Source organism: Tiliqua scincoides, chromosome 5 (genome assembly GCF_035046505.1).
Source record: "Tiliqua scincoides isolate rTilSci1 chromosome 5, rTilSci1.hap2, whole genome shotgun sequence".
Classification (NCBI taxonomy): domain Eukaryota; kingdom Metazoa; phylum Chordata; class Lepidosauria; order Squamata; family Scincidae; genus Tiliqua; species Tiliqua scincoides.
In genome coordinates, this window is record NC_089825.1 from 131,405,529 (window position 1) to 131,420,549 (window position 15,021).

Genomic DNA, 15,021 nt, shown 5'->3' on the forward strand with positions numbered 1-15,021 from the left:
AGGAAATAGGCTTAACTTTGGGTAGGGTACAACACAGGTTACACATAAGGTTTGGCCCCAGATTCCAACATACAACATTCAGTTAACACAAAAAAACACAATAATCATCAATACAAAGGTTCGCATATTTCTCAATATAAAAAATTGATTTTTACGAAACACTCAATTTTATCTAACTAGATTTATCTACCCCAGGGGTGCCCAATATGTCGATCGCGAGCTACCAGTCAATCTCGAGGCGAAATGAGTCAATTGCAGGCTTCTCTCCCATCCACGCATCCCTAGGAGTGAGCCCCTGGCAGGCTTGTGAGCCCAGGGAGCGAGCCCAGGGAGCCTAGGGAGTAAGCCCAGGGAGTGAGCACCTGGCAGGCTCCTCCCTGGGAGAGGAGCCGCTGGCAGGCTTCTCTCCCGTCCACGCATCCCTGGGAGTGAGTCCCATTGACTCTACTGGGGCTGACTTACCTTTCTCCTGTTTTTGCACTGGTATGTATGGAGATCTGCCCCCCCCAACTTCCATCTGTTGGTTCTGTGTGCAAGGGGTTTTGCACTGGTCTTGCTGTGATGTCTATACAGAGATCTTCCCTCCCCCACACCTTTCCCCTGCTTTTGCACTAGTATGTATGGAGATCTGCCCCCCCCAACATCCATCTGTTGGTTCTGTGTGCAAGGGGTTTTGCACTGGTCTTGCTGTGATGTCTATATAGAGATCTTCCCTCCCCCACACCTTTCCCCTGTTTTTGCACTGGTCTGTATAGAGATCTGCTCCCCCCCCCCCACTTGTATTGGAATCGAGGAAGATCTGGTGAGGAGGTAGATGTGGTGTCAGCAGTGGCCCCTTTAAGGGTAAGGCCTGGGCATCCAGCAGAGTGTGCTGCACAGCTGCAGCCGCTTGAAGGCAATAGGGCCCTCAGGGATATAAGAGCACCTGAGGCAGGAAGGGCTCCACTTATTTATGTGAGTCAGCCTTTTCCTACATGAAGATCATTAAGTCCAAGTACCGTTCCACCATGACTGATGAACATTTGGAAGTGTGCTTGAGGCTGGCTGTCAGCAGCTACTGTCTGGACTATGCATCCTTGGCTGATTCACTTCAGTGCAAGTCATCAAAGTAAACTCAAGTAATTACAAAAAATGTTTATAGTTAATTATGTTGTGTTGTGCAATATTGGCTCATGCAGTTATGCAAGGTACACCAACATACATTGTACACATAAATGTTATATGTTATGATGGCGCGAACATTGTTAAAAAACTCTGGTAGATCTCCGGGCCTTGCTGGGTTTCAAAGTAGCTCTTGAACCAAAAAAGTGTGAGCACCCCTGCTCTACCCAATCATAAAAAAACTTCCACTATTTTCTTACTCTATCTAAATCTCTCTTTCATTCTTTCTGTTAAAACTTCCATTTCTGCTACTTCATAGATTTTATCTATTAAATCTTCTTTAGTTGGCACATCTATAGATTTCCATTTTTGCGCAAACAATATTCTTGCCGCTGTAACAATATGTACTATAAGGTGTTTCTTAAGTTGGTCTTTAATTTCTGATGTCACATTTAGGAGGAATATTTCTGGTTTGAATGGTAATACACAATGCAATATCTCTTGCAACACTTTATGTATCATTTTCCAATATTTCTTTGCTTTTTCGCATGTCCACCACAAATGATAAAAAGTTTCTTCTAGCTCATTACATTTCCAACACTTATTTGATAACCCAGAGTACATTTTTGCCAACTTCTCTGGTGTTAAATACCATCTATAAAACATTTTATATAAATTCTCTTTAAAAGGCACTGCTTTAGTTATCTTAATATTTGTATTCCAAATTTGATTCCAATCATCCATTGATATATTATATCCAAAATTTTTTGCCCAACGCACCATTGCATCTTTAACTATCTCATCTTCCATTCTCATCTCCAGGAGAAAACTGTACATTCTTCTTATATACTTCCCCTCATCAATCAAAAATATTTTATCAAAACTTATATCTTCTTCATATAGACCTATTTTTTGGTCTTCTCGTAGTCTTATTCTTATTTGCATTTCATTCCACTAGTCCAGCTTTATTCCTTTCTCTTCTAACTCAGACTTACTTAAAATCTCTCCTTTATTATTCAGCAAGTCACTGTATGGTTTATTTTGATCTTTTTTAATCCAGTTCAGATTGGTTGCTATTTCAAGCGGTTTTATTCATCTAGGTAATTTAAAATATATCTTATATTTTATCGGATCCCATATCCAAATTAGAGATCTTCTTAAAATATGTTGTTTAAAATATCCATGCTGTTTAACTTTATCATAAAAGAGGAATGCATGCCAGCCTATTTGTAAATCGTGTGCTTCTAATGTTAAGATTTTTTCATTCAATACAAGTCCCCAATCTTTTATCCAGTTTAAGGCTGCTGCTTGATAGTATAATTCCCAGTCTGGTAATCCAAATCCTGCTCTTTTTTTATCTTCTTGCAATAATTTCAGTCTTATTCTCAGTTTTTTACCTTGCCAAACAAATTTTGTAGTAATTTTGTTCATTTCTTCAAAAAAAAAAGATCTCTTCAAAATAATCGGAATAGTCTGGAATAAAAACAATAATTTTGGTAATATTTTCATTTTCAATAAAGCTATTCTTCCCATTAGAGATAGTTGCAGTTTATTATATTTCTCTAAATCTTTTTTATTTCTTTCATTAATTTGATATAATTATCTTCCATTAATGTACTTGTCTTTTTTGTAATTGTAATTCCTAGATATTTTACTCTGTTTGTTATCTGTAGTCCAAATGCCTTTAATCGTTCTATATCATTGTCTTTTATGTTTTTAAGTATCATTTTGGTCTTCTGGTAATTTATTTTTAAACCTGCTACTTCTCCATATTGTTTTAAGTCTTCTATCAAAAATTCCATTGAGTTGAGTGGATCTTCCAAAATAAATACAAGATCATCTGCAAACGCTTGTAATTTATATTCTTCACTTTTAATTTTGAGCGGTTTCACCCTATCATCTTCTCTTATTACATTATTCAATATTTCTAATGTCAAGATAAACAATGGTGAAAGTGGACAACCTTGTCTTACTCCTTGTTGAATATTAATCTCTCTCCTCAATTCTCCATTTACTCTTATCCTTGCTTTCTGGTCTGAATATATTCCTTGTAGCATCTTGATAAATTTTGGACCAAAATCTAATTCTTGCAGACAATTAATCATAAAGTCCCAATGTAAATTGTCAAACGCCTTCTCAGCATCTAGAAACACTAGAGCTAATTTCTTATCTGGATGGGCTTCAAAAAATTCCAATATATTTATTATCATTTTCACGTTGTTTTTTAATTGTCTTTTTGGTAAAAAAAAAAAAAAAAAACCAGTTTGATCTTCTTTAACTATCTGATTCAATACTTTTTTTAGTCTTGTAGCTAAAATTGAAACAAAAATTTTATAATCCGTGTTTAACAGCGAGATGGGTCTATAATTTTTAATTTCTTTTTCATCCGTGTCTGGTTTATGTATCAAAGTAATTGTTCTGACAAAGTAATTGTCAGAATGGCAGCCTGAAGCAACAGGCCAAATGCTGCCTCCCCAACCTGGTGATGTACTGGACAATGCCTTTCCCTCTTCTTGGATTGGAGAAGAAGAGCAGGACGGAGAAGGAGGTGGTTTGAATGTTCCTATTCTTTCCATAACAGTCTCTTTTCCAGGGGTTTTGTGCTGGTCTTTCTTTTGCAGCTGGTGTTAATGTGAGCCCTTTGGGGACAAGACCCTGTTCAGTTTTTGATAATCCTATGTGATACACTTGGTGAACTTTTTCTGTTGAAAAGTAGTATGCAAATATTATGAATAATAATATTCTTAACAATAAAGCTTGATTGTCTTGCACCCCAGTCTCCTCTCTTCCATACATTCTCTATGTTCCTTTTCCTACCCTGTTGGGGGGGGGGGAAGTGGCATCAAGTGGGTGATGACCCTCTCCTGCTAAGCTGCTGCCTCTGGCCCAGCTCAGTGAATCTCATGGGTGGGGGGAAGACCAAGGGGATCACTGCCATAATTAGCCCAATGATGCCTTCCTTTCGTCTGATTTTCCTGTGGGGCTTAGTTCTTCTGCTGGTGCGTGTTGACTGAGGCCACCCTGAGCCTCATGGGTAGGAAAGCAAACACATTTGTCATTTACGGAGAAAGCATGACCATTTCATGGCCGAGTGGTTTAATGGCTATGGTAGAACTTGAACGTGAGGAGAGCATAACTCTTGGAAAGGTGTGGATTATGACAGCTCAGATTGAATTTGCAGCAACAGAAATCACGCTTAAGAGTCTTCAGCTGTTCCACAGCACAATTTCCTTCATGATTCACTCAGCTGAACCTCCAGGATTCCAGACCTATCTTCAGAAAATACACCCTCAACAGGATCAGGGGGATCAGTTCCTCAATATGTTCTGGGAACAAGCTTTTATTTGTTCGTTTTCAGATCCTGCTGTGCCGGACGTGGTTGGTGAATCCTGCACTGGGGAGGAGAGGCTGGAGAACCTCCCTGAGACTGTTTTTGAAATGCGCATGACTGGCCACAGCTACAGTATCTACAGTGCTGTCTATGCTGCGTCACATGCTTTGCATGCCATGTACTCATCTAGAACGCATCGCAGATCCATGGCAGGAGATAAACGAGGTGACTTTCAAGCCCTCCAATCCTGGCAGGTAATTTTTCACCAATGAGGTATCTAGATGATCATGAATGCCATATGAATAATTAGTTTACGAATAAATTAACTCTCATTCATCATGACTTACACATTAATTGGACCAGTCTTATTGCAAATACTTTGGTGACCACTTATCTTTCTGAACCACATTCGTTGAGGTTTCTCAGTCTGAAGGTGTAGACCAGTGGTTCCCAGCTGTGCCACATAGTGCACCTGGGTACTCCAGATCACTCACAGGGTTTCCTTGTGGGCTTTCTGGCTCATCAGGCTGAGATTCTGTGAATCTTGTGGGATCTGGTGCAATCTCACATCAATGAAGCAGGAAGAACAGGCCATGCAGCACCCCTGTGAGTGTGAAGGGCATTGTGACCACAGTGAGTTTGGGAACCACAGGTGTAGGCAGACCCTAAGGAGGGTGGAAGTTTGTCCATGTGTGTTCCCAATCCTTGCCCATCTGTTTCATGAAAACATTCTTGGGGGGAGTGGTTGAATAGGACAAGAATATCTGGTGGTGTTGTAGGCATCATTCAGTTCAACCATTTTGGAGCCATTAAAACATTGCCTAGCTTCAGGCTTCAAGCACTGCAGAACAAAGGACTGGATCTCCATCAAAGTGGCTGTACCACCAAGGAAAGATTCTTTGAGATCTTGACAAAGAGACCCCGATATGCTGTAATTCCTTGACTTCTGTTTCTTATATTAATCAGCTCCACCCATTTCTTCGAGGCATTTCATTTAACAATTCTGTTGGAGAAAAAGTGTCATTCAATGACAAGATGGAAATGGTAGCCGGGTTTGATATCATGAGTGTGGTCATGTTTCCAAACTCCTCCTTCCGCAAGGTGAGAGTAGGACAGCTGGATCCCCATGCGCCTGAAGGACAAACTTTTGTCATTCATGAGGATAACATGGCATGGCAAAGGAGCTTGAACCAGGTATGGATCCTAGAGTACTATGGGGTATGACTGCATTATTGCCTTTCAACATGATTATGTCATCTGATCTTGGAAGCTAAGCAGGGTCAGGCCTGGTTAGTACTTGGATGGGAGACCGCCTGGGAATACCGGGTGCTGTAGGCTTATACCATAGTCTTTCGAGACTGAAGGTTGCCAACCAACCATTGCAAGAATGAATATCCCAGCATTCTAGTGGGCCAGAAGAGGTGTGTGCCCTGTGACAGAATATTTATACTCATTATCATGACAGCTACTATGTCCATTACATTTATCTGACCATTTAACCCCTGCTAATTGGGTAAGAGGCACTTTTTCAAGTGGGTGCTCCTTTTTTTAGCAGGGGGAGAGTAACTAGCCCATCTCACCCCAGCAGTGTCTGTTCTGGTGGCTGTCTGCTGGTATTCTTTTGCATCTTTTTAGATTGTGAGCCCTTTTGGAACAGGGGGACATTTAGTTATTTGATTTTTCTCTGTAAACCGCTTTGTGAACTTTTAGTTGAAAAGCGGTATATAAATACTGTTAATCATCATCATCATCATCTCATATGGCAGACAATAAAATCTTAACTTGCCCCAGTTCTCAACTCTCTTCATGGTTGTGCACAGGTGCTCTCCACCTCAGTTTGTAGTGATTCCTGCCAGCCTGGTTCTCAGAAGAAAAAGAAGGAAGGGGAGAAGTTCTGCTGCTACGATGGTATCCCGTGTCCAGAAGGGAAGATCTCCACCTGGAAAGGTAGCTGACATGGTGCATCAAACAGCTGACAGGTTCATTGACATGACTATATGTGAACTGAAGTGATAACCTTTCATTTTAGTGGCACCATTTGGACTGTATCATGCTGTATATGGTTCGTGATGTCAAGAGTTTTGAGACTGTGCCATTAATTGTTAATAACAATGGTTTGATAATCCTAAAATGCGTTTTTAGGCAGGCCCCACTCCAAAAGGGGACCGGGCAGGCAGAGTTTGACATAAACAGTGATTCCGACTCAGAAGGCACCCAAGGAAATTCTCATGAGTTAACACTGTGATGGGTCTTCTTTCTCTTTCAGACATGCCTGACTGTTTCCATTGCCCAGAAGATCACTATCCAAACCAGGACAGAGACGGATGCATCCCCAAAGTTACAACCTTTCTCTCATTTGAAGAACCTTTAGGGATTGGTTTAGCTTCCCTTGCTGGGTCTCTTTGTCTGATCACAGCCTTGGTGCTGGGAATTTTTATCAAGCACAAAGAATCCCACATCGTCAGAACCAACAACCGGGACATCACCTACGCCCTCCTTGTCTCCCTCCTGCTCTGCTTCCTTTCCTCTTTGCTGTTCCTTGGCTATCCTGGAAAAGTAACCTGCCTTCTCCGGCAATCTGCCTTCGGCATCATCTTCTCGGTGGCTGTTTCTTGTGTGTTGGCCAAAACCATCACTGTAGTGGTAGCTTTCATGGCGACCAAACCAGGGTCCAGCATGAGGAAGTGGGTGGGAAAAAGACTGGCCTACTCCATTGTGCTCTCCTGCTCCCTGATTCAAGCAGGAATTTGTGGGGTGTGGCTGGCAACCTCTCCCCCATTCCCAGATTTAGACATGCAGTCACTGACCATGAAGATCACAGCAGAATGTAATGAAGGTTCTGTAACAATGTTTTATCTTGTTCTGGGCTACTTGGGACTCCTCTCCATCATCAGCTTCATAGTGGCTTTCCTGACCAGGAAGTTGCCAGACAGCTTCAATGAAGCCAAGTTCATCACCTTCAGCATGCTGGACTTTTGCAGTGTTTGGTTGACTTTTGTCCCCACCAATCTGAGCACCAAGGGGAAATATATGGTGGCTGTAGAGATCTTCTCCATCCTGGCCTCCAGTGCTGGCTTATTGGGTTGTATCTTTTCCCCCAAATGCTACATCATTGTGCTGAGGCCTGAGCTGAACAACAGGAAGCAACTCATAAGGAGGCACAATTAATGCATCCATTATATGTGGCATGGTGCAGTAGCATAGCTAAAAGGGGGGCAAAATTGTATGTACTGCAGGCTCTGCAACACCCCATGTAAGCAGGCCCTCCCACTCACATTCAGACTGTTGCAAACATGCCATAAAACACACTGCAATGGTACACCTACAGTAAGCACTGGTGAAAATGCCTGCACCATCCCACCAGCACCAGTAAAGAACCTAGAATGCACAGGAACAGATAAAGGCTTATCTGCACGTCGCAGCGGTGGGGGAAGGAGGGAGGGAGTAGAAGGGGGCAGGGAAGGTGGGTAATGGGAGGTGTTGGGTGTTTCACACCCAGGACAAGGCACGGTCAACAATTGTGGCATACATCCTATCCCCCTTCCATGGCCCAATCTACTTGGACAGGCATCATCGATGTAGCTGGTGCAAGTTCAAGTAGACCCATTGTACTGGCTGGGGCTTTCCTTGGGGTAAGGAAACCTTGAGGTACATCCAGGAGACCTCCAGACTGAAAAAAAAATTATCCCCATCAAATACAGCCCATGGTGCGCTGGCCCCACTTCATCAGAGCAGGGGACACACAGCCCTGGATTGCTGTATGGCTAGTGAGAGTGGAGAGGGAGCCTCATGGCTGGGCACAGATTCAAATCCTGGGTTTCTCTAGTGTATCCTTACATCCCTTCCACTGCAGCACTGCAACTCTGAAAGAAGCTCCAATGTGTCACGTGGGTGAAAGCTCTGACCCCATTTCACTGGGTGTACAATGATATACAATGTCACCGAGGACCATTGCCAAGATGTCTATTGTGATCTTGCTCTTTTGATATTTTTGTCTACAGTACATGGGCAGGGAATCTCTGTGTAAAGGAAACGTATCAGATGTGAAACAGCCTTTGAAATCATTCTTACAGAGGCACATCTGGGGGGGGGATGCCCCTTTGGGATAGAAAATCGATGGCAACTTTGCCGGCAGTCTTCACGGCACTGCAATAGGCAAAAATAGCTGTCTTAGTCCTGAGTTAGCTATTTTTGCCTGTTACAATGGTGTGAATCTCACTGAAATCTCAGCAAGGGTCCCAGCAGAGGGAATACCTCTCATCGCCATGTGCTGTCTTTTGAAGGGAGGGGAGGAGCAGGCTAATTATATCCTTGCCTATTCTAGTTCCAAGTTCCTTCCTTCTGTCTGGCTTCACAGAAGGATTTAGCTTGCCTGTTTGTGGTGTTGCTCACAGCGATGGCTCTGAACACAACTCCTCCGTGTTGCCCTAGGGAAGAATTAAGGCGACCTTTGGGTCAGACCTGGATAAACAAAGCAGATTGGCTATCAGTGGAGCTACTTGAAGTTACTTCTCTACAGAAGTCGTTGTCTTTCTCTATAATTTTCATAATCACCGCAATTGGTTCAATGAGTCACAGCTCCTGCAAGCTTTTCAGGATGCATTAGCAGAAACACCATAGATAAGCAAGATGAAATTAAATAACTGAACTCTCCTATTATACATATTTCTCCTGGTAGGGAGATGGTAGGGTTTGGAGTCTGCTTCGGCTACGTGTAATCTATTCTAAAAACATGTTCCATGAAAAAACAAAACAAACCATTTAATATGTGACAAACTTGTAGGCATGAATAATGAAAAATAAAATAAAATAATATATTATTTTTCAGGCTGTGCAGCATAGCCTCTTCCAGTTTGAAGATCCCCACTGGATCAGGCCATAGGCCCGTCTAGTCCAGCTTCCTGTATCTCACAGCGGCCCACCAAACGCCCCAGGGAGCACACCAGATAACAAGATACCTGCAAGGCTTCCTGGGAATTGTAGTTAAGAACATAAGAACAGCCCCACTGGATCAGGCCATAGGCCCATCTCGTCCAGCTTCCTGTATCTCACAGCGGCCCACCAAATGCCCCAGGGAGCACACCAGATAACAAGAGACCTGCAAGGCTTCCTGGGAATTGTAGTTAAGAACATAAGAACAGCCCAGCTGGATCAGGCCATAGGCCCGTCTAGTCCAGCTTCCTGTATCTCACAGCGGCCCACCAAACGCCCCAGGGAGCACACCAGATAACCTCATCCTGGTGCCCTCCTTGCATCTGGCATTCTGACATAGCCCATTTCTAAAATCAGGAGGTTGCACATGCACATCATGGTCTGTACCCCGTAATGGATTTTTCCTCCAGAAACTTGTCCAATCCCCTTTTAAAGGCATCCAGGTCAGACGCCATCACCACATCCTGTGGCAAGGAGTTCCACAGACCAACCACACGCTGAGTAAAGAAATATTTTCTTTTGTCTGTTCTAACTCTCCCCATATTCAATTTTAGTGGATGTCCCTTGGTTCTGGTGTTATGTGAGAGTGTAAAGAGCATCTCCCTATCCACTCTGTCCATCCCCTGCATAATTTTGTATGTCTCAATCATGTCCCCCCTCAGGCGTCTCTTTTCTAGGCTGAAGAGGCCCAAACGCCGTAGCCTCTCCTCATAAGGAAGGTGCCCCAGCCCAGTAATCATCTTAGTCGCTCTCTTTTGCACCTTTTTCCATTTCCGAGAACTTTTTGAGAAGAGACACTTGGCCAACAGACTGAGGCAAAGAGACAAAGAAGGAAGGCCCATAGCCGGGGAGACAGACCAGGGACAGAATGCACTTGCTTCCAGTGTGGAAGGGACTGTCACATCCAAATCGGCCTTTTCAGCCAAACTAGACGCTATGCCAGAACCACCATTCAGAGCGCGATACCAGAGTCTTTTGAGACTGAAGGTTGCAACAATAAATTTCACTAATGCAGTTTTTATTATTATTATTTCTAGTGATGTGCTTGAATTTAATGACTGGGGCACCAATTCTGCTGTCTTGCTCTACTTTCCTTAGTGGACCATTCATATATAATAATTTTGCTATGAAATCTTGTTTCATGATGTAAGCCTGGCCGCTGACTTGCTGGTAGGCTGTGACTTGGCTAGCAGCTTAAACCAAAGCCATGTTGAAAGAACAGTGAAGTAAGGAGACAGGTAAAGCCACAGCAGCTCTGTAGCAATGGGACTACTCAGATCTGTGCCACTTCAAGCGCAAATCTGAGCAGTCCAGGACTGCCCCGGGCTGCCCGGGAATGGCGTTAGGTTCTGCTCACCTCCTGCCTGCCCCTGGGGACACCTGCCACCTGCACTCTCCCCACCCTGAAATGCCTCCTCCCTGCCTCCTCGCCGCCCTCTCCACCCCTGCATTGGCTGAGCTTGGCCAACACAACCTGCCTACCTCCCAGGGCCCACGTCGGCATGAGGAAGCCAGCACATATCCGTGTGCTGGCCTAACCCCACTTAGGTTGGTGCTTTATGGCACTTTCACAACAGCCTTGGGCCGGCGCAAGGGACATGCACTGGCCCAAGGCCCTGTTTGGATCTCCCCCAAGTGTCAGCCAGGGCAGAACATTAGGTTCTATTTGTATTGATCTGTCCTCCCTGTCATGGGGTGGGGCAAGTGCCTTTCCCTTTAAGATGGATTAAGTTGGGTGGTTGCTGCCCAGGTGTAGTGCATCAGTAATTTAGAGCAGGGGTATCCAAAGTTTTTGGCAGGAGGGCCACATCGTCTCTCTGACACCGTGTCGGGGGCCGAATTAATTTACATTTCAAATTTGAATAAATTTACATAAATGAATATATTAAAGATGAACTTATATGAATGACTGAAGGTCTTGCAATAGCTCAAGGCCTATAAAACCCTTTGCTGCCACTCCTGCATCACAGACGTGAAACAACAAGCAGTGGAGGGAGCCCTCAACCCACAGCTCACTCGAGAGGCCAAACAGTCGCCCTCACGCTGAGAGCAGTTGCGTCGGGCCAGTGTGGGCTCCAACAAATCTCTGGAGGGCCAGAAGCTCATTGAAGACTAGGGGCTCCCTGAGGGCCGCATAGAGAGGCCTTGAGGGCCGCAAGTGGCCCCAGGGCCGGGGTTTGGGCACCCCTGATTTAGAGAATAAAACCTGGGCGTGAGTGCCTGAAAACACACACAGCAGGAGGAAGGGAGCTGAGGGTGACATCTTTTATACTGAAAATGCTGAGGGACCTGCTGTAGGGGTCCACCCCTGGAGGGGCCTGGGGCAGGCTTGTTCCACTCCCAAGGAGGCCTCAGATTGGCTGGAGGGAGAGGGGGTTCCAGCACCCTTGTCCTCCTCCCTAGCAGAGCTGCCAGTCCTGGCCTAGGAGCAGGAGCTGTTGACCTCCCAGCTCCCTGCTTCACACTGCCTGCCTCTCATCCCTGGCCTTCCTGTTTTATGGAGCAAGCCCGCCCCCCCTTTGGCCCCTCCACTTCCTCCAGGTGGGGCAGAAAAGGCCTTTCTTGGTCCAGGCTTGTTTCCTGCGCTGTTTCTTGTTTGTCCTGCCAGCCCCCTCTGGCTGGTTGGGGTGAGCCAACCTTCAAGGGCAGGGAAGCCTCCCCACCCTGGGCATGGGGTGCCTGCTCCAGGGTAAATCGGGGGTCAGGGCATCTGGGAGGGGCCCCGACACCTGCGTGATGGTAATTTTAGCCTCTTTTTAGTTTCTTGTTTTTAGCTACTGTAATGCATGTAAATATGTCTTTTGGAGTAATTGAAACTCCCTTAAAATAAAAATCTTTTACATGAAAAATTGGGTGCAATTATTGACCAAGGAGTTGCATGTTAATAGGACCTGGGGCTTGGAGTAAGCTAAATAAAAAAACATTGCTCTTGGGGGTTTGTGGAGGATGGTGTAAGATTGGAGGAGGGTTAAATTCTGGTTGGCTTGGGAATCTCCCCTGGTCCTTCGCTACTCCAAGGGTGATGTTTGTGACACTCCCCTCCAGATATTGGGAGCTCTTGGTCCCTTCAGATCAGGCCAAGCCAAATGGGATCCAGGCTCTCAGCGAGTCCAGCAGGCCTTGTATGTATAAGGCTTCCCTGCAGAGCCAGCACCATTCAAGGAACATTAACCTGTGAGGAACAAAGCCTGTTTGCATTGTTTTGTTTTCTTCATCTTTTAATAAAATCTCTTCATTTAAAACCTCTGCCGTGTTCTGGGATCAGTGGATTTGTCAACCTCCCAGCTCTGCCGATTTCCCCTCGCCCCCGAAGAAGGCACAAACAGGAGTTGCAAATGGGAGGCATGGACCTGATTCGCGGATACATGAATCCACAGATACGAGATCCACAGATCTAGGGCCCCCCTGTATTTGGCTATAACATTTGTTAAACAGATATTCCATCACAGTCTGTTTCATTGCTTTCTGAATGATATACAGGTCCAACCTTGTTTTACACAGATTTTTTTATACACGAATGGCCCCTGCAAATGAGAAGGAAAGTGCTGATCCCTGGAGAAGGGGGAAAATACACCCCTTTAAAATCACAGTTTGAAAAATTTCTTTTTCACTATTGCAGAGACAGTCATGCAAGTGATAACAGGTATAACCTAATTATTTAATTATCCACAGATTTTTCTATCTCAAAGCTGATGAGAAGAGCCCTTTAAATTAAAGGAAAACAGTTCTTTCATAATGCCAGAGAGGGCAGCCAGCTGACAATCCTTCAGTCATGCAGGGAATGGACAGAGTGGATAGGGAGATGCTCTTTACACTCTCACATAATACCAGAACCAGGGGACATCCACTAAAATTGAGTGTTGGGCGGGTTAGGACAGACAAAAGAAAATATTTCTTTACTCAGCGTGTGGTTGGTCTGTGGAACTCCTTGCCACAGGATGTGGTGCTGGCGTCTAGCCTAGACGCCTTTAAAAGGGGATTGGACGAGTTTCTGGAGGAAAAATCCATTATGGGGTACAAGCCATGATGTGTATGCGCAACCTCCTGATTTTAGAAATGGGTTAAGTCAGAATGCCAGATGTAGGGGAGGGCACCAGGATGAGATCTCTTGTTATCTGGTGTGCTCCCTGGGGCATTTGGTGGGCCGCTGTGAGATACAGGAAGCTGGACGAGATGGGCCTATGGCCTGATCCAGTGGGGCTGTTCTTATGTTCTTAAACTACAATTCCCAGGAAGCCTTGCAGGTCTCTTGTTATCTGGTGTGCTCCCTGGGGCATTTGGTGGGCCGCTGTGAGATACAGGAAGCTGGACTAGATGGGCCTATGGCCTGATCCAGTGGGGCTGTTCTTATGTTCTTATGCTCTCTGCAGGCTTCTCTCCAACCTTCTCCCTGAGCATGTGAAAGAAAGCTAAATGGCAGTGATTATCACATCCTCAATTTTTTCCCCCTCGCTGGGACTCCTGGTGAAGGGAGGGATTGCTGCCTCCTATTTAGTTATTTATTTATTTATTTATTTATTAGATTTGTATTCCGCCTTTCTCCCCATAGGGCACCCAAGGTGGCTAACAATCAATTTAAAATACAATGTAAGATACAAATTAACATTGAAAATTAAAAAAAAAAACAATTAAAACAAGATAAAATACATAGCAGCAGATTAAAAGCATGCAGTAAAATTTATTTATTTAATTTATTTATTTAAAAATTATATTAAAAAATTATATTTATTTATAAATATAATTTATAAAAGCAGCTCTTATAAGGCCTCGAAGGCTTTCCTGAATAAAAAATCTTCAGGCCCGTCGGAATGTTAATAACGAAGAAGCGGTCCACAATTCAAAGGGGAGGGAATTCCACAGTGTAGGTGCCAGGACCGAAAAGGCCCTAGTGAAACCCAAGCGCCTGGAGAGAGACTGATTGCCTCTGTGTGCATTTCAAAAGATCAACAAGGCTGTTTTTAAGTCACCAGAGCAAAGAGACATTGTTTTTTAAATTGATTTGCTTAAGTGCATTTTTTTGCCATCCACTTGAGTTCTTGGAACGGAGCCTTCACAAATAATGAGACTCAACCTGTATAACATGCTGGCATTATTTGAAAATAACCAAGATTTCACCATTTTGGCCAGTAGCTGCATCACCCTTTTCCCCGAGCACATCACCCAATATAGTCCGCACCCCTGAATGACACCACTGTTCCTTGTATAAGCACTGAGTTCCACGTAACTACTGAGAGCAATCCTGGAGACTTTAACACAATGTGCTTGCCTTAACAACAGTATGTCATGATGGGGACCAAAAAAAATCTTCAGAAACAGGTACGTCAGAATTGGCAGCCCTCATCCTAACTAGCAACTACTTTGCTGTGATTGTAAAAGCGGGATATGACCTACAGAGCTCAGCCTTCATATGGGCACAGCTCTCTGCGCATTGTGGGTGATGACTGTGCAAGAAGGAAGCAGTTGGAGACTCTCCACCTTATAAAGAGGGTGGAGGGTAATAAGAACAGAAGAACAACCCCACTGAATCAGGTCATAGGCCCATCTAGCCCAGCTTCCTGTATCTCACAGCGGCCCACCAAATGCCCCAAGGAGCACACCAGATAACAAGAGACCTGCAAGGCTTCCTGGGAATTGTAGTTAAGAACATAAGAACAGCC

General features: G+C 44.4%; 1 protein-coding gene across 1 annotated transcript in view; it reads left to right on the top strand.

Moving 5' to 3' along the window:
* LOC136653549 (vomeronasal type-2 receptor 26-like) overlaps window positions 1-7,600 on the top strand; it is a 34,954-nt gene extending 27,354 nt beyond the window's left edge. Inside the window, exons 3-7 of the mRNA XM_066630441.1 lie at window positions 2,574-2,620; window positions 4,128-4,686; window positions 5,399-5,626; window positions 6,253-6,379; window positions 6,699-7,600. Coding sequence (XP_066486538.1) covers window positions 2,574-2,620; window positions 4,128-4,686; window positions 5,399-5,626; window positions 6,253-6,379; window positions 6,699-7,600 — 1,863 coding nt within the window. The remainder of the gene's footprint in view (window positions 1-2,573; window positions 2,621-4,127; window positions 4,687-5,398; window positions 5,627-6,252; window positions 6,380-6,698) is intronic.
* The last annotated feature ends 7,421 nt before the right edge of the window (window positions 7,601-15,021 follow it).